Source organism: Sceloporus occidentalis, unplaced genomic scaffold (assembly GCF_023333645.1).
Source record: "Sceloporus occidentalis isolate IW3139 unplaced genomic scaffold, rSceOcc1.0.p SCAF_1, whole genome shotgun sequence".
Lineage (NCBI taxonomy): Eukaryota > Metazoa > Chordata > Lepidosauria > Squamata > Phrynosomatidae > Sceloporus > Sceloporus occidentalis.
This window is the reverse complement of record NW_028316981.1, coordinates 7,449,899-7,469,708: the sequence shown is the minus strand read 5'-3', so window position 1 is coordinate 7,469,708 and position 19,810 is coordinate 7,449,899. Positions and strand designations below refer to the sequence as shown.

At 45.8% G+C, this 19,810-nt stretch overlaps 1 protein-coding gene across 1 annotated transcript; it reads left to right on the top strand.

Annotated features, from left to right (window-relative positions):
- Positions 1-1,860: 1,860 nt before the first annotated feature.
- LOC149320565 (galactose-1-phosphate uridylyltransferase-like) lies at positions 1,861-18,339 on the top strand. The gene is made up of 11 exons (XM_089506060.1): positions 1,861-1,925; positions 4,042-4,217; positions 5,270-5,345; positions 7,815-7,863; positions 9,416-9,545; positions 12,854-12,910; positions 13,743-13,865; positions 13,953-14,085; positions 15,228-15,311; positions 15,946-16,100; positions 17,150-18,339. Exons 1-11 carry the CDS (start codon positions 1,892-1,894, stop codon positions 17,213-17,215), a joined length of 1,083 nt encoding a protein of 360 aa, XP_089362186.1. The 5' UTR covers positions 1,861-1,891; the 3' UTR covers positions 17,216-18,339.
- Positions 18,340-19,810: the final 1,471 nt, after the last annotated feature.

Sequence of the window (19,810 nt, the reverse complement as noted above, 5' to 3'; positions counted from 1 at the left end):
CAGAATTAATGCAGTCTGGCACTGTCTTAATTGCCATGGCTCCATTCTATGAATCCTTGGATTTGTAGTTTGTTGTTGTGATGACTGGTCCTTCAGTCATCTGGGAACTTCTTCTGAACCATAAGGGGTTAATCTGGGAGGAGGAACATGCTAATGAGAGATGACATCACATGCTAATGAGCTGTAGCATCATAGCTGATGTAAGGTCTAACTGACCAATCAGAGAGTAGGACCGCGAGATTCAAGAACTTTCTATGGGAAATCTTTAAAAGGCCCTTTGAGGCCATGCGCTCTTTTGTCTCTCCCTTGATCCTCCCCTGAGGGGGAACCAGATGATGTCTCTTTGAGTCTGGGAGACACAGACTCAGGGGAATGCAGGTCGAGCGGCAAGGAGCCCTCCCTGCATCCAGGAACTCAAAAGGACTACAAATCCCATCTTCCGTGAGTAGTTAGGAACGTGTTAGCTAGTGCGTTTAGGCCTTTTGTTATTTTCAACAATGGCTTGTCTGGAATGAACTCTGTAACTATGTTCTTTGACCTGCAAGGCAAGGAGGCTTTGCAGGAGCGATATAAATTCTTTCTATCCTATTCTATCCCTTTTTAAAATAAACTTCTTTCTTAAAAAGCATCTGCTATCTCTCTGCTCCTGTACACGCGCCTTAACTCGGCTACTGGTTGTTCTGGGTTGGCAAGAAAGGAAACTAGATCTCTCTCTCTCTATTCCTCACAAGTCCCAGTGTGTGTGAGGAAGGGGTAGCTGTGGAGCTACAATAAAAATATAATTATAATTCAAAAAATATAATTATAAATCATTCACTGGGTGGTGGCAGCGAAAAGTTCTTTTTGTAAAGGGATCCCCTGAGAGTAATAGTCACGCACAGGGCTTTGCCCTCAGGGATCATCACAGTTGTGGTACCAGAGCGCTCTGACAGAATAGGCTTACATCTCACAAAATTACAAATCCCAGAATTACATTGCATTGACCCTTGGCAATAGAAGTAGTGTCAAACTACATTATTTCTGCAATGTAGATGCAGCCCTGGTTTTGATGCTAAGGGACTGTGGCTGTCTCTCACGCCTGGGAACACTTCTCTGAACCTGGGAGGAGGATGGAGTCTCCCTCCTTGGAGGTCTTTAAGCAGAGGCTGGAAGGGGATGCTTTGACTGAGAGCTCCTGCATGGAGAGTGGGGCTGGGCTGGAGGGCCCTCCTGGGGTCTCCTCCAACTCCAGGGCTCTATGACTCCTACCCATTGCAGCCCATTCCCCAATTCCTCCCGTGGGAACGGAGGAGGCATGGCTCTCGCAAGCAGAACAAGGGCAGTGAGTGGGGAGCCATGGAAGCCTCCCTGAGGAGGAAGGGGCTTCCAGGCTCCGCTCAGGCCCACGGCAAACTACAATTCCCAGAATCCCACAGCATTGAGCCAAGGAGGGCTCTGGAGACCAGGGCTGGGTTCCCAGCTCAGCCATGGAGGTTCCTCACTGGGGCGACACTCTCTCAGCCTCTGAGCATAACTAGAGAGCCTCCTTGGCAAAGCTGCTTCCTGGGTAGAAAGAGAAGAAGGCGTCGGCGAGGCCTCTGAGGGGGAAAGGGCTCCTTGGGCCTAAAGACCCGCCCTCCCACCGACCAGGCCAATGGCGCCTCGACTCGACCCGTGGCCTGGCCAATCCCGGCCCTCGCTCTCTATGACGTCATGGCCAGGGTGGTCCAATGGCTGCAAGCGTCTCTTTGGAGGAAGCCTGGCTGTGGTCAATGAATGGGCGATCGCGATTGGCTGGGCGCTGGGGCGTCCTCGTGCCACGTGAGGAATGCAATCATGCTTCAGCCAATCGTTGTCTTAGTAAGGTCTTGGTCACGTGAGGAGTGGAGTGGGCGGGGCAGGAAGGAAGGCTATGGCTGCCGCTGCGAAGGAGTTCCAGGCGAGTGGTGAGTTCCGAAAGGCACTGAGGGGGAGGGGTCCCGTTCTAGAAGATGAGCTGTCAGGGAGGGGCGGGGTTTTCGGACCAGCGTCGGTGGGAGGGGCCTGGCACAAGGGGCGGGGCTTGTGGTTAGAAGGACTCGGTTCCACCTGGAGGAAAGGGCTTCTTTCTTAGGGGCGGGGCTTGGTGGGAAGGGGCGGGGCATGTGACTAGAAGGACCCAAATACGCCTGGAGGGAGGAGGGGCTTCTTTCTGGGGGTGGGGCTTGGCGCGAAGGGGACGGGGTTTGTGCTAGAAGGACCCAGAGCACCTCCTGGGGGCGGGGCTTCTTACTGAGGGTGGGACTTGGTGTTAGGGGCGGAGCTCATGGCTAGAAGGACCCAGGGCTCCCTCTGGAGGAAAGGGCTTTTTTCTTAGGGGCGGGGCTTGGTGGGATTGGGCGGGGTTTATGGCTAGAAGGACCAAGGGTTCTGCCTGATGGGAGGGACTGCTTTCTAAGGGGCGTGGCTTGGTGTGAAGGGGGCGGGGCTTGTGGCTAGAAGGACACAGAGCGCCTCCTGGAGGGCGTGGCTTCTTTCTGAGGGGCGGGGCTTCCCCATGAAGAGGGAGAGGAGGTTCCTGCGAAAGAGGCCTCAGAAAAGGGGCAGCCCTCCAGGACACAGGTCCTCCTTTTCCAGGACACAGGTCCTCCATGCCCACCCTCTGCCCATGGGAAGGAGTCCCAGAAGGCCCTCCATTTTGAGGCTGGCTGAGGAGCCCCACTTTGGCTCTTCCCCTTCCAGAAAGGCCTCTCCTTGGCAGCCTGGCCTCTCTGAGGAAAGAGAGAGGGGGGGGGATGGGCCCTTCCTTCTGCAAGGCCTTTGTCACTAGAAGCAGCAGCTGGCAAGACTCGCACCCAGGGGTCAGGAGTTGAATATGAGCCAACAGTGCGATGCAGCAGCTAAAAAGGCCAATGCGATTTTTGGTTGCACCAATAGAAGTATAGTGTCTAGATCAAGAGAAGTAATAGTGCCACTCTATTCTGCTTTGGTCAGGCCCCACCTGGAATATTGTGTCCAGTTCTGGGCACCACAATTCAAAAAGGACATTGAGAAACTGGAGCGTGTCCAAAGGAGGGCGACAAAAATGGTGAAGGGTCTGGAAACCATGAAGCCCTCTGAGGAACGCCTGAGGGAGCTGGGGATGTTTAGCCTGGAGAAAAGAAGGCTAAGAGGTGATATGATAGCCCTGTTTAAATACTTGAAGGGGTGTCATATTGAGGAGGGAGCAAGCTTGTTTTCTGCTGCTCCAGAGACTAGAACGCAGAACAATGGATGCAAGCTACAGGAAAAGAGATTCCACCTCAACATTAGGAAGAACCTCCTGACAGAAAGAGCTGTTTGGCAGTGGAATCTCCTTCTTTGGAGGTCTTTAAGCAGAGGCTGGATGGCCATCTGTCAGGGATGCTTTGATTGTGAGTTCCTGCATGGCAGGATGGAGTTGGAGTGGATGGTCCTTTGGGGTCTTTTCGAACTCAATGCTTCTCTGATTTTATCAAGCCAAATGCATTGGACATTTGGCTGCTTGGGGCCACAGTCTAAGCCTTGAAAGGGTTCACCCCTTAATTTCAGCACAATGGACAAACGACAGAAGCAGTTTAAGCATATACTCAAAATTCAAGGGTTTGTTGTAAGTCAAGTAAAATTTCAAGCCTTTGTCTTGCTCAGAGATCTGTAAGTCTATTGCAAGCCAAGGTCATTGGAAGACGTTCCCTCTGAGACCGATGGAGAGTCTGGATGGCCATCTGTCGGGGGGGGGGGGGGGGTTGACTGAGAGTTCCTGCATGGCAGAAGAAAGGGGTTGGACTGGATGGCCTTCCAACTGTGTGACTCTTAACGCACTTCAACAAAGGTAAGTTCATCAGAAAATGACTGTCAAGTACACAATAAAATACAGTATAGGTCATAGAGCTGTAAAGAAACCACAGGAAATGATTTTATATGAGTGTTTTTAGCTTTTGTTTGCTCATGAATCCTACATTTGGCGGTGCCTAATCCTCCTCTGCTCACTCTGGCCCAGTCCCACCTCTGACTCTCCCTCTTTGTTTCCTTCTTCTGTCTCCCAACCCTCTGGCTTTGCCCCAGAGCACCAGCACCTCCGCTACAACCCTCTGCGCCATGACTGGGTGCTGGTGTCCGCCCACCGCATGCGCCGCCCGTGGCAGGGGCAGGTGGAGAGGGACCCCCAGGAGGACAAGGCCAACCCGCACTGCGATCCAGCCAACCCCCTCTGCCCAGGGGCAAGGAGAGCCAGCGGAGAGGTAACTGATGCCTTGGTTGCACAGAGGTGCAGGCGGAAGGAGGGACTCTTCGGACCTGAAGCCCCTGCAGCTCTTCCCTGGGAATGGACCTGTTCACATGCAGGGCTCTGGAGCTGGAGGTCCAAAGCACACTGCAGAAATAATCCTGTTTGAGACTGCTTTAACTGCCCTGGTTCAATGCTAGGGAATTATCGTGGCTGTAGTTTTGTGAGACATTGAGTTCTTTGTCAGAGAGCTCTGGTGCCACAACAAACTACAGTTCCCAGGACTCCCTAGCACTGAGCTAGGGCAGTTAAAGCCATGTGAAACTGGGTTATTTCTGCAGTGTGTTTTGGACCCTATTTGGGGAGCTGGAAGCAATTTTGAGTGACATTGGAGATAGTAGAAATGTATTATTATTTTTGTTGTTATTCCATTTCTGTATATCCCACCTTCCTCCCAGTATAGGGACTCAAGGCAGCTACCAAAACTAAAACGGTCCTAGTTAAAACAATATAAAATATGAAAAATACAATATTGAAAAAACAATGATACGATTCAAACAATTAAAAACATTACATTATAAAAATTTAAAACTCCTTAAAACAATACTCTTTAAAACATCATCCATGTCATGGACATGGATGCTGTTTTAAAGAGTTTTGTTTTAAGGAGTTCCTGAGGGAGGAACACCTGCCTACTCAGCTAGATCAGCTGAATCAATCCTGGTGATCAATGGAGTGGCAGATGTATTGACTCTGGCTTCTTGCTGAAAAACACTGGCTTTGCTTTGCAGCCTTTACATAGAGTCATAGAATCCTGCAGTTGGAAGAGACCACAAGGGACATCCAGTCCAGCCCCTTTCTGCCAAGCAGGAACTCACAGTCCAAGCCCTCCCTCCGAGGGAGTGTGTTTTCTCCTCACTTACAATTAAAGAATTTGGACCTAGAGATTTTGGGACTTTTGCTAAGAGCAGAGCTAGCTGCTTGATCCTGTCTGGCAGGATAATGTTTGTCTTGAAACCTTGCAGGCGGGGGTGCCATTGATGTCTTGGTCTTGTCTTTCTTATGCAGGTGAATCCCAACTATGAGAGTACGTTTGTCTTTGACAATGACTTCCCTGCATTGCAGCCAGATGCCCCAGAACCTGGTAAAGCATTCCTTCCTTCCTTTTGACTAAACTCTTAATGAGCTACTTAGGAGAGAAGGTTTGGTACCCTCAGCTGAGCAACCATTTGTGTTTGCATCTCATGGGAAATGAGTGAAATCCACTGAGAATTGAAGCACACCCCTCACCCCCAGTTGGTGTGTATGCCTTCGCTGAAGAATGTGGTTTGGACAGAAGGAAGTGCGTAGTCCTACGATATTAATATGTTAGGACAGTACTACTGAAGATAATTGTCACGGGACCTGTCCATTTTTTGAGCTATCAGCAGCTGGCTCTGGAGAGTTTCTGGAAAAGAAAGAAGCAGTTGTAGCTGATGTGCACAAATATGGTATCGATCTCTGTTGGGATTCCCAACAATCTCCGACCCATAGGAGCCCTGGTGGCGCAGTGGTTAAATGCCTGTACTGCAGCCACTCACTCAAAGCCATAAGGTTGCAAGTTCAATACGAGCAAAAGGGCTCAAGCTCGACTCAGGCTTGCATCCTTTCCAGGTCGCTAAAATGAGTACCCAGATTGTTGGGGGCAATTAGCTTACAGTTGTAAACTGCTTAGACACTGCTGGTTTGGTATGAAGCAGTATATAAATGAAGCTATTTATTGGGGAAAACCCCCAGTTGGTGTGTATGCCTTTGCTGAACAATGTTGTTTGGACAGAAGGCCCAGTCCTATGATATTAACATGTTAGAGCAGCACTACTAAAGATAATTGTCATGGGACCTGTCCAGTTTTTGAGCTATCAGCTTCTGGCTCTGGGGAGTTTCTGGAAAAGAAAGAAGCAGTTGTAGCTGATATGCAAAAATATGGTATCAATCTCTGATCCATTGGGGAAAATTCCCAGTTGGTCTTCCACATTAGATAGTTTAGAAAGCAGTTGCTTAGAGGAGAGTGGTTAAGGTGGGGAAAAAGAGCTCAGATTTGAAGTAGTGGTTGGGTTGGAAATGTTGTGATACGTTATGTTGTATTGTCTGTTGCTTGCAGACATATGGGGAAATGCTTCATTTATTTATTGGTATCCCATCTTTTACCCAATTTGGTCTTATGAAAAATTGAAAAACATTGTAAAACATGCAAAAGATATAAAAGTTAAAATGGTATTAAACACTCATTTGTGTTTGAGGCACAAAAAGCTTGAGATATACCACTTTTTAAGTTGGAGGAGGCAGAAGTGGGCACGTCTCTACTAACTCATGGTCAGACGGGAAGCCGGGGAGGAGGGCTGGACAGCAGGGCCCCGGAGCCCCTCTGGTGGTTTATGAGGGCTTCCAAAGGGGGGAGAGAGGAAAGGACGAGGGTACCCAGTCGCTTTCCACCTCGTTTGCTCCCTCCCTCCATTTCCCTTCAGTCCCACTCAACCACCTTGGGAGCTGGGAGGGCTGTTTGGCCAGGTGGCAGAGTTCAGGCAGTGGAGGAGAAAGCCAAGACTCTTCTTAATCCCTGTCCATCATGGGTCCCTCCCTGGCCTCCATCCTTTTCCCGCTTTTGGGAGGATTTGTGAGGAGGGCAGTGGGGGTTACCTGCCCCTGAGGCTGAGAGAGTGTGACCTGCCCAAGGTCACTTTTACATGGCTGAGCAGGGATTGAAACCTAACTTAATGTCGCCATACGTTGGAAATGACTTGGAGGTACACAACAAAAAACTACAGTCCCTTTAACCCCATAGCAAGGAGTGGAACTCGCACCCAGAAGGCCAGTGCATGGTTTGGTTCCTTGCAGTGGCCTGGTTTTCCATGGGAGCAAGCCAGCCCCGTTTCCCAGAGCAGTCGGACCACAACATGGAGTTGGGCCACATATGCATGCCCCATCCCCCCAGGTGCAGCCGCCATGCCCTGATGGACTGGGGCTCGTGCCACAAATGGCACACATGCCATAGATTTGCCAACACGAAGTTACATCTTTATTTCATAAACTTACAATCAACTTGGAAATAGTTGTTGCAGTTGTTGTGTCCCTTCAAGTCATTTTTGACTTAAGCTGACCCCTATATCTTGGTGTTTCTTGACAAGATATGGTCAGAGAGGTTTGGCACCATTGCCTTCTTCTGAGGCTGAGAGTGTGTGACTTGTCCAAGGTCACTATGGCTGAGCAGTCATTTGAATCCTGGTCTCCCAGGGTCCAACTCTCAAACCACTACACCACAACTGGGAAATATGTGCCATCGTAATCATTTGAAGAAACGACTTACTTGCCTCTCCCAATGTTTAAATTATTTCACTTGGAACTGAAAGCCTCTCAAACCAGAAGTAGTAGCAGTCATTGGAGGACACTGCATGTTGGGTGAAGGGCCAGTAGCGCAACCTAGCAGGAGTCCTTGGCCTGATTAGAAAATGACTGTGGGTGTCTGGAGGGATGCTGGCCAGTTTTGGCTGATGAGCTGCCTCCCAATGCTTTCCTTGACTTTGTTACAACCCTCTCTGCCTTCAGGCTTCTCACTGTGTTTCCTCTCCTTCTCCAGATGCTGATGGCCATCCCTTATTCCGTGCAGCATCTGCTCGAGGCGTCTGGTAAGTCAAGGCCTGCCCTTCCCCAGCTGCATCTGATCACTCAAGTGCCTGGTTTCGAATTGCTCTTTCTTACTCTCTTCAACTTGTTGCTTTTGTATGGAGCCCTTTCCAGCACAGGTTTCTCTTCTTTAGCTTACTTTCTGTGGCATGTGAAAACAGTGTCTGGGGAGCAGACATTTCTAAACAGAGTTTGCCAGACCCTCCCCCAATTGCTGTTGGGATTTAGGCAGTTGACTAACTTTTCACTTCCATGTCCAATTTGAATGTCTCTTATGCAAATATATAAATGCCCCCAAATCTAAAACTATTTTCATGGCTGGTTCATGTAGTGACCTCTTTGTAAGCTGTTTCATGGTGTTGACTGTTCATAGTGCTTTAATGAGACATTTATGAGCTCAACAGGCCTGGGTGCTCTACTGCTTTTTCTTTTGTGCTTCTATCTCCTTGGCCTTTTCTTCCATTTTGTGAAGGCTGATGGTTTAAATATTTGAAGGGATGTCATATTGAGGTGGAAGCAAGCTTGTTTTCTGCTACTCCAGGGAACAGGACCTGGAACACTGGATGCAAACTATAGGAAAAGAGATTCTACCTCATCATTAGGAGGAACTTCCTGACAGAAAAGGCTGTTGGACAGTGGAACACACTCCCTCAGAGTGTAGTGGAGTCTCCTTCCTTTAAACAGAAGCTTGATGGCCATCTGTCAGGGATGCTTTGATTGAGAGTTCCTGCATGGCAGGGGGTTGGACTGGATGGCCCTTGTAGTCTCTTCCAACTCCATGATTTTATGGTTCAAACTCATTGGCTGCCAGTATGGCACAGGGCAAGCATCGCTCTTAGCCTTTTGTCTTTGGCTGCTTTGCTTCCATGGCTGGGTCATCCTATTCCTTTCTCCTCTTCCTGATGGTGAAGGGATTGGTCAAAGAGAATGCTAATCAAGGGGGAGAAAGTTTAAGGAGAATTTCAGGAAGAGGAGCGTTTTGGGGCTCAGTGTGGATCATCGCTTCAGTATCAAATAAGATACTGAATCTCCTACCACTTGGATATCACGTTTCTTCATTGTAGCTTGGCTCATAGAGTTGGACCTCTTTGCATTGTAAACCCGGGGAGTTGCAAATACCAAGATGCTTGACAGATACTGGCTGTTATTATTCCCCAGGATCTCAGACACAGGGACTGAGGGGTGCTTTTATTCGTTCTTGAGAGAACAGAGATGTAGATTTGTTACAGGTTTCCATCTCTCTCTGCCTTCTCTTGGGTCAGTGACTCTGGGGGCTACACCTTGCTCATTATTTGGAACTGCCTGTAATTTATTATTTGTCTCCTTTGCATAAATTATTTTCATACTGTTTGCTCCCATATGCTTAGGAGAGGCAGATCCTTTCACTCTTGCCCTGTACTTGAGGCAAAGCCTGATGTACATTGTTCAGATTAAGCAGACTGTGGGCAGACCAATATATGCAGGAATCTGATTTGGGATGGCATTGAATTGGATGACTTTAGGGCTCCCTCCCCATAACTTCTTCTTCCATTCTTGTCTTTCCATCCTTCCTAGCAAAGTCATGTGTTTTCACCCATCGTCCGACCAGACACTGCCTCTCATGTCTCTTGCTGAGATCCACAATGTCATCGACAAATGGTCGGAGATAGCTGTGGAGCTGGGTGCCTCTTACTCTTGGGTACAGGTCAGTGTGTGCCACATGTTATTTATTGGGGTGTGATGGCAACCAAGCTTTCAGGGAGGAGAGATCATTTGTCAAACAGGCTTCTGGTGTATATGAGGTTTATGGAGAAGAGGGAGGGAGGGAGGGCATTGAGATCCAGGTCATCCACAAGATTGTACCTTTCTATATGAGTCTGTCCAAGATCTTTAGGGAGGCCACTTCTCACGGGCACATTTGTTGAGACCACAGAAGAGGCAAAAAAGAGAAAGGAATACAATAGAACTCGCAGGCAAACAACTGAGCCATGTTGGGGGACTAGAGCCAAATAGGTTTAGTGGTCACAAAATGAATCTGTAATATAATGATATGAAAAGGTGTGTGTACAAAGAATCATTACAATATGCAAACCAACTTCAGTTTATCTACTATGAATGACATGCTAATAATAGGTCCTACAGAATAGCATCTGTAGAGCATAATAAAAACATGGGCAATTTATCAACAAGTTGGACAAAAGAATAGAGAGCATGCTTATCAAATTTGCAGATGACGCCAAATTAGAAGGAGTAGGATCAAAATTCGAAATGACCTCACAATAGATTAGGAAACTGGCCTAAATTTAACAAAATAAATTTGAACAGCAAGAAATTGAAATGCACAGATATAGGATGGGGGACCTCTGGCTTGACAACAGTATATTTTGACCATAAGAGTTGTTTGAGACTGGAACACACTCCCCCAGAGAGTAGTAAAGTTTCCTTCTTTGGAGGTTTTTAAACAGAGGTTGGATGGGCATCTGTCACAGGGAGTGCTTTTATTATGTACTCCTGCATGGCAGAATGAGGACTGGATGCCCCTTGGGGTCTTTTCCAATGCTATGATTCTATGAACCCTAGTCTTCTAAAGTTCTCTCCCAGCACTCATACCACCACACTATGCTGGGTCTTAAGACTTATTCAAAGGCGGTTTGCCACCATTGACTTCCTCTGGAGAGTGCGACTCACCCAGGGTCACCCAATGGGTTTCCATGGCCGAGTAGGGAATTGAACCCTGGTCTCCAGATTTGTAGTCCACTATTGAAATAAATTAGTTTTTAAACACCTAGTTGGAATGGGGGTGTAACTTATTTAAAAAGTAAATTGCTAGTGCTGTTCACTTCCAGAACAGCCCATTCATTATTTTTTATAACCAAAAAAATAGCAATCCAGAGAGTGTAGAAGGTGGTAAAAATAGCCTTGGTTGAAATGCAGCCAGCTGCCGTGTTGGGTTTTGGACAAGTCAAGTGTACAGGGAGAGAAATTGTAGAGGTGTTTTCCCTCATAAAAACTAATAGCTTGCAAGAACTACTATGAAATATGGTTTTCTGTTCTATAGAATGGATGAGTATCTCTGGGAGAGACTTTAGAGGGCTACATTCCCATTAAAACAAGATTGGTCGGCATTTTTATGCAATGTTGCTTTAATGATAGGTTAATGGCGGGTTGGCTCTATGATTTGAAAGCCTTTCATGCCATCGCAGTCACACGGGATAAGGACAAGGGGAACGATCCCTTCCCTATCCTGTTCCTGTGTGAAGATCTCCATAAATAAAACATATTATTATTATTTATTATTATTATAATTTTTTGTTTCCGATTATTCCAAACACTTTCTAAAAGTCATAAGGACCATTTTTGTCATGTCTTTCAGGCCTCATCAGCCAGGAATTCCCTTTTTCAACAAGGGGAAGTGAGCATAAGTCAATTCTGTTTGTTAAAAAAATCTCTCTTTTGTCTAAAATGGCCCACTGGGCCTCCCAAATATGATTAAAATGACCCCTAATCCCCAAAGGCTCAGTTGGAACCAGGATTATGTTTTTAACCTTAGGAGGCTGCATGCAGCCTTCCTGACCATGACTTGGCCTCCCCTGTTCTATGGTTTGTATTCAATTTCATACATTTAATCCGTGTCTCCAGTGCTTTTGATTTAAATTTTCTTTTTGCTTCCTTGTGTGCATCTTTTTTTTTGGGGGGGGGGGTCAAAGACAAGGACTGGGTATCCATTTGGACAAACAACTGTTATTTAGCAAAATAGCTCATTTACTGGCATGAAAACTGGAGTTGTGTAGCATGAATTTATGCCTCTGGTCCTTGGCTTCTGCACTCAAACTGTGCTTCAGCTCTCCTTGCCCTCTGTACTCCTAGCTGTAAAATTTTCTATTAATGTGCTTCAGTTGAAAAGCTGAATATGCCCTTTAGCCAGAACAGTTCACAAAAGTTTTATTTTGTCTTAACTACTGCTGTCATAATAATTCTCTTGTTCTTCCTTGGTGAGCCCATGAATTGCCAGCAGGACTACCAAGCAGTTCAGGTGTTTTGGTTTTCCCCACCAGAGAAACTAAAGTGCAATTCATGGCTAGCCACTATAGCCATGTTCATTTTTAACAACCTCCTACACAGCTCTTAAATCCCAGTCTGGTTTTCCTAAGAATAGAAGGGCTGAAAGTATTGCTCCTTGCTTAAAGAAGAGTGCATCTGTATAATCATACAGATGTTATCAGAGGAGATAATATCCCTTCCTTGACTGCTGGCTCTTAATGGGGGAAACTCTATAGCTTCCCTTTCAAACGTGAAAACAAATCTCTAGGTCATCCCTCAAAGGAGCTTGCAGAGTCTGGTTTTGCTTGTGGAGAAAATGCGAGGAATGCACATTTCAAAGAATCCTAGAATCCTAGAGTTGGAAGAGACCCCATGGACCATCCAGGCTAACCCTATTCTGCCATGCAGGAACTCTCAGTCGAAGCACTCCCATCTAGCCTCTGTTTAAAGACCTCCAAAGAAGGAGACCCCTGCCACACACTCTGTTTCATTGTTGAACAGCTCTTGCTGTCAGCACTTTCCTCTTAATGTTGAGGTGGAATTTCTTTTTCTGTAGCTTGCATCCCTTGTTCCATGTCCTGTTCTCTGGAGCAGCAGAAAGCAAGCTTACTCCATGCTCAATATGACATCCCTTCAGATATTTAAACAGGGCTATCATATCATCTCTTCACCTTCTCTTCTCCAGGCTAAACATACCCAGCTCTTTAAATCTCTCCTCATAGGTCATAGTTGTCAGACTCTTCACCATTTTAATCACCCATGAAGAAAAACATGTGAACGTTATAGAAAGAATATCAATCTTCCTGAATAATCCCCACAAGAAGCCCAGATAGTGAACACAGGAATGCAACTGAAGACGCTAGCGGAAAGAGTGAAGAATCCAACACAGACCAGTTTTCTGCTTTGCACTTTGCCTGTTGACCAGTTCCAAAGGAATATGTTGAAGGCTCCTTTTCTCTCTCCCTCTTGCAGATTTTTGAGAACAAAGGAGCCATGATGGGCTGTTCCAACCCTCACCCCCACTGCCAGGTAAGGAGGCTCTCTTCAATTATCCGGTAGCACAGTGCCTTGGCTTGAAAAATCTGCACTGGGTAGTGTGTGTGTTGGGGGTGGGGAGCCTGCTTTTGCAGTGTCCTGCCCACCCAGCCTTCCTGTTGAAATACAGGCAGGTGCATTCTCTGAATTTCTGACTAGGTGGCTAAATCCTTGATATCAGAAACAAAGCTCTGTTCCATTGGACTGACTGATTGTCCTGCTAAGTGCTGCTAAGACGTAACAGTTCCATCTTAACTGGCCAAGCCGAAGCTCTGCTGAATCCAAATCCCTTCGTACTTAGGGATGTTGGAAATTCCTGAAGCATCTCTCAGCCTGACTTCGCACCGGCATTGGGGTTGTGGCCTTGGGATGGAAGAGGTTTGGGTCTGGCATAGATCAGCTCATCACTCCCTCACCCATTTTTCCTTCTCAGTCCTTTTTGGTTCTTCTGCCAGTAGATCCTCACCAGCTTTAGAGTTTCAGTAGGCAGATCCCTCTGCTGGCAGATCTCCAGGCAGGAGATCTGGCAGCATAAGGACATATATTCTGAAAAGAGAAAGCCTAATTCTTATTCTTTATGGCTCTCATGTCTTTTGAGTTAGGATTGCATTCTAAAGCAAAGACATTTTGGTTCAAATTGCGGAATTTCTGCCACGCACTTGCCACTAAGAAAACCGCCCCATAATGGCAATATAAGTCCGCAAGCAGTTCCGCACCAGTCTTGTTTCCAAGTCCAAGTCAGGTTGCTCTGGTTAGATATGAGCAGCTAGAGGTTGTGAAATGGACAAGCCACATGCCCCTCTCATCAGGGTTTCTCTCTCCCTAGATCTGGGCCAGCAACTTCCTGCCCAATGAAGCCTCTCTGGAAGACTGTACACAGAAACAGTACCTTACTGAGCATGGCATTCCTATGCTGCTTGATTATGCCCAGCTGGAGGCTGAGAGGAAGGTAACAACTGCTGGCATGTGGGAAGCATGGGCTTTGGGTCTGTGGCTCATCCTTCTCTCATTCTCCCTCTCTTGTGGCTCCTTGTAGGAGAGGATTGTGGTGGAGAATGCAGACTGGCTGGTGGTCGTCCCCTACTGGGCTACCTGGCCTTACCAGACCCTCTTGCTTCCTCGGAGGCATGTTTGCCGGCTCCAGGACCTTCAAGAGAGCGAAAGAGAGAGTAAGTGCCCAGCTCTGCCCCTTTGAGGATGTAGGGGAAGGTGGGCAGCTGGTGGCAGAGTGTGCTCCTGAACTAGGGAGTGTGGGGCAAAAGGAACCCAAGATGGGAATGAAGATGGTTCAAGTTCCCCTTGAACTGGACTTGTCTTATGAAGAGAATAGAAGTGGCATTGCTCAGTTGAATAGGTTTGGGCTCCTGTGTCCAGGTTTAGAGGTGTATAATATCTGGAAATTTTGAAGTCATGGGGGGAAATCCTATTTTGGGAAATAATGGAAATTTTTATAAATATTAGGTGGTGGTGGTTATATAAGCATCCTTTATGTGTTGAAAATCACCTTTTTTACTTTATATAATGTGTGTGTGTGTAAAGTAATATAATTTGTTTTGACATAATTTGTCATGTTTCATAACTGCAGCACAGAACTTTGACTGTTGGACTATCTAGAGACCATGGTCTGAATTCCGACTTGGCCATGAAAACCACCAAGTGACTTTGGGCAAGCCATATGTTCTCAGCCTCAGGGGAAAGCAATGGCAAACCTCCTCTGAACAAATCTTGCCAAGAAAACCCCATGATAGGGTTGCCATAAGTCAGAAATGACTTGATGGTACACAACAACAATATTAAAAGTACAGTTCACTTAGACCATAGTTAGAAACTGTATTCCCTTAATTTTATTCCCCCCTCTATTTTTAGTAACAAATAGGGGTAGAAGATCCTGAACTTATAAGGACCTTCTTTGGTTTTGCCACATTATTAGGAACATTCATTCCCATAAAAATAACTTAGAAATTAAGATCAGGAGTTAAAATATCTGCTTCAATATATTGTCTAAAATTAAAGTCTTCTTGTTATGTATAGTTTTAAGGAATAATAATAATGTGGGAGTAACTATGCGAATACTTTGTCTTAATATGTAGAGAGATCTTGTAGCACCTTTGAGACTAACTGAAAGAAAGAAATTGGCAGCATGAGCCTTTGTAGACTTTGGTCTACTTCCTCAGATGCGTTGTCTTGAATATTTTATTGATCATTCGTAAAATACTCCAAACCCCATTTCTTCCCCGTTTAAAAAAAAATAAAAAATCTCCAGCTTTTCCAGGGGAAAGTGCTGACATTTTCTGGGCCTCTTCTGTTGCAGGTTTGGCTTCCATTATGAAGAGGTTTCTCACCAAATATGACAATCTTTTCCAGATCTCTTTCCCCTACTCTATGGGATGGCATGGTAAGCCCCTGGGAGAAGAACATGTGCCTTTAGCCCCTTTTGGCATCACATCGCCCTTTTCACTATAAAATGAAAAGAAACGCAACTTTCTCTTAACTTCACACTTTTCTTTTGGGCAGGGGTGAGGAGCCTGTGGCCCTCCTGATATTGTTTGACTTAACTCCCATCATTTTTGGCCTGCCATGATGGAAAATGGAATTGAATGACAATCTCTGGAGGGCCAGTACATCCCCATGTCTTTCCTAGGGGCTGTATTTGTATTCCTTATTGCAATGGCTGTCTTTATTTTCAGATCTTTTGCTGAGAATCACATTAGATGATGTTGACTGCCCATTTATTTTTAAAGTAAAAGATTAAGACAGCCGTGGGGACCACAGACATGGTTTTTAGATTGTAAGCCTGAGGGCAGGGAAATGTCTAATTAACAAATTGTAAGCCACTCTGATTGCCTTGGCTGAAGAGTGGGGTATAAATAAATAAGTATTATTATTATTATTATTATGGGAAATCATACACCTTCAGGATCATGTATCATTTCTCATTCTGGCCCTCAGCTTCCGATATCCGCTTGTGCTGCCTTCTGATGTTTCACTCTCTGGAATACCAGGCTGATTTCCTTCCTTCTGTTTGGCAGGGGCCCCAACTGGATCGTACCTGGAGGCAGACTGCAGACACTGGCAGCTCCACGCCCATTACTACCCCCCTCTGCTGCGTTCTGCCACTGTGCGCAAGTTCATGGTTGGCTACGAAATGCTGGCTCAGGCCCAAAGGGACTTGACTCCAGAGCAGGTGAGTAGAACTGAGGGAAGGAAACAGGACTGGTTGAGTAGAGGGACTAATCCAATGCCTAATCCAAAAAACTCCAAAATTAACAATGTAATCTAAAATTACCTTCAGGCTACTTGTATAAGGTGTATATGAAACAAAGGAATTTTTCATTGTGTATGTATATGCAAATGCAGGTATCCCAAAATCCAAAACACTACTAGTCCTAAACATTTCGGAAAAGGGTGACTCAACCTGTAGGAGAGTGATGAATAAAAGGCAGAGCAGGGCTGTGATGTCAGGAAGATGTGCACAGATTTGTGTCTTCCCAGAGCCTAGAATGAGAGAGAACACATCTTTTATTCCTTTTATTTATCATCTTTTCCCTTTTTTAAAAAAGTGCACAAAAAGATGGAATTGCACATTGGCTGATGGGGGATGAGGAGCACATGAGTTCTACCCGTTGGGGCTGTGAAGGGTCTGCATTCGAGTTACACTTCCATCACAGCCTGATTCTGTGCTATTCTTGGCTTTGGGTCAGGTCCATAAAATGTGATCAATAAAGACTTGTCTTGGAGAGGCAGTCTCCAGTCTCAAACAAGTACTGCATTAATCATATGTAATGGGAACAGTACTAGAGGACTTGGAAACAAAGATTTGTGTGAGCTATAAAGGAGAAATAGCGGGGGAAGAACGGAAATGGCGGTGGCTTGAGAATCAAAGTTCATCTGAGGTCTCTCTCCTTCAGAGAACCCTTGGGTGCATCTGCACTGTAGACATAATGGAAGTTTGATCTGTTTAATTGCCATGGCTCCATCCCACAGAATCCTGGGATTCATAGTTTTGTGAGGCAGCAGTAGTCTTTGGCAGGAAAGACTAAAGACCTTGTCAAACTACAAATCCCAGGAGTCTGTAGGATTGGCCTACAGAACTTAAAGTGGTATCAAACTGCATTATTTCTCCATTGTAGATGCCGCTTTTGTTTAAAACATCAGTGCATCTTCTTGTTGGGATGAGGCCCGGTCTCCTCCTCCTCCCTGTGGTCTCTCCATCCCTTCCTTTTCTCTCCCTAGGCTGCTGAGCGCCTGAGAAATCTGCCTGAGGAGCACTACCGGCTGAAACCGAGGAATGCTTCCTAGCACCAAGCTTTGTGGGCATTGGGATTATTGAAGGATGACTCCCTTTCGACCAAGGAGACCTCTGTGTGAATCTTTCTGGGCGGCAGGGAAGGTTTTCCCTTGTTGGAGGCCTCCCTGCAAGGACTCTTTGACTCTGGGAGCCAGGTTTGGATTGAGATCTTTCAGCCTTGTGACGCCAGAGTTGTGTGAGGAGCTCCTTCATCTTTTGCCATGGGACTTCTTCTATGTATATCCATTCTGTCCACAAGGGCTAAACCTCCCATCATGCCTCATGGAATAGGAATTAGGGACAAAGTCGTATTTAGTGCCAACTTTTAATACTCCCACTAGTAAATCATTTCTCAGGGATTCATTCCCCAGCTAGGAAAGCTGGGATTATTGTGATAAACTGCATGTATGTGCACTTCTTCCAAGGTGAAGATAAAGCCTGGTTGTTTTCATAGGAGACTTAAATTAAGACCAATCCAGCTTCCAAACGAGAGTCTGTGGTGCTTGAGTGAGGCCTGAAACAGTCTTATTTTCCAGTGATACTTAAAAAGTGGCCAGAGAAAGGCTGAATGTGCCAGTCTTGGCCTTGCTTGAGCTGGAAAGACAGAGAGAGGCAAATGGGGGGTAAAATCTCAGCTGTTTACAGCCATGGCTCTGTAACCATGTGAAAGAGGAGCATTTTTCCTGAGTTCTGAAAGCTATTTTTGACATGGGAAAGCAAGCAAGTAGCTGGTGTCAAGAGACGTACAACCCCTTCAGTTTTTAATTTTCTGCCTGTTCAGTCCTGTGAAGCCAGTGGTTTCCTGCTCTACTTGCTTTCTGAGAAAATCCTTCTTAAACACCCTGTATCTCTTCAGGACTCAAGAATGTGGTTCTGGGTCCAGTCAGTTCCTGAGCACACCACAAACCATTATTGAATGAAGACAAAGGAGACTCGCAGGATTATCCTCCCCAGAAAAAAATATGTGGAAAAGATATTTCTCAGTGTGATTTTTCAGAGGTTTATACACCCATTGAACCTAGAAGCTTGCGGGACAATGGTTTTGATATTTGGGCTCTACATGCTATTTGCCTGTTATTTTAACCCTCCTGATCCAAACCGTTTTACTTGAAAATAAAGACAGTCTGCTCAGTGAGACTTGTGGTGTTCATTGGCTCAGTTCTAGTAAAATCAAGGGATGGAGGCAGTCATTCCTACCAGACTTGACTGTAGGCTGCCTTTAACCCACAAGGCTACTAGTTCCTTTGTGGGGTTGGATCCTTTCTCCTCTTTCATTTATCCTTCTCTTCAGTCTTTGTTGGCTATTCAGGTTACTTCCTGGTTAAACCAATATTATTTCCCTCAGGTATATTGAGGTACTGTATTATTATTTACTTGAGGTATGGGGTTGGGCTGGGTGGTGCTTAGGGTACCTCCCAACTTTCTGATTTTATCGTCCATAGTGCCGATTCTTATCCCAAAAGGCCTTTAGTAACTTGGACGACTCCTTTAAAGTTTAGAGTAAAAGAATGGATTCACCATACCACTGCCATGGGAGCCATCAGACACCACTTCTTCTATAAATGATAGAAATGATTCTATAAATGCATGTAGAATCTGGCATAAATTGAGAACAAGAAATGGGCAAGATTTCTTACTTTCTTTCCTGTTTACTATGCAGCTTTTGCAACAACAACAAAAAAAAAACCCCGCTGTCCTAAAAGTGCTCCCTTCTGTAAGTGTGAGAAAGTAGAAAAGGATCTTCTGGTAACTACCTTGATTTTAAATCTTTGTACATTACTTTAAAAATCTATTGCCTGAAAAATCAAGGAGCACCTTTTCTAATTCTTCAAAGTACATCATCCCTCCATATTAGCGGCTTTGATTATTCACGGATTTGATTAATATGTTCTCACTAGGAATATCTGGGTCCTCCAGTGCAACTCTATGGTCAACATTAACTAAAAGTTGCACGGAAGGACTTAGAGATTTCTAGACAGAATACCCTACTAGGCCTTTGTAGCTCCTCCAGCGCAGTTCTATGGTCAGTGTCTGTCAGACGTTGACCACAGAGTTGCACTGGAGGACCTAGAGATTCCTAGAGAGGTGTCCTCTCAGGTAAAAACATGGTGTTTTTGTTCTTTGTGGTTCTCCCATATTCACGGGGTCTTGGGCCCCTAACCCTAGCGAATATGGAGGGACACGCGTATTTGAAATGGAATCTGACCAACTGAGAAATATTGCAACCTTTTGGACTGGAAAAACTCTGTTGGTTTCCTTCCCAGTGTTGCTGCCTGTCCTGAATGGCAAGGGAATTCCAGTTCAGTATGCCAGCCTTGTTTCCCACCCAAATGTTTACCTGCTGGGGCTGGAAGGAGATGGTTCTTTGACTCGCCCACCTCTTTTGTGTCCAGTGGTTTCCATCCTTGTAGCTTTTTAGCTGGCATTTCTGAAGGCAGTTTTAAATGCTTTGAAAACCTAATTCCTTTAAAGGAAATGTACTGTGGCCTTATTCCAGCAGATTCCAGCTCCTGGTTAAGAACCTGTTCCCAGGGAGATGGTGGCCATAGGAGAAGGTAGAAATGTCTTCTTGTGGTCTTTCATCCACCTCCACTTTTCATATTGAA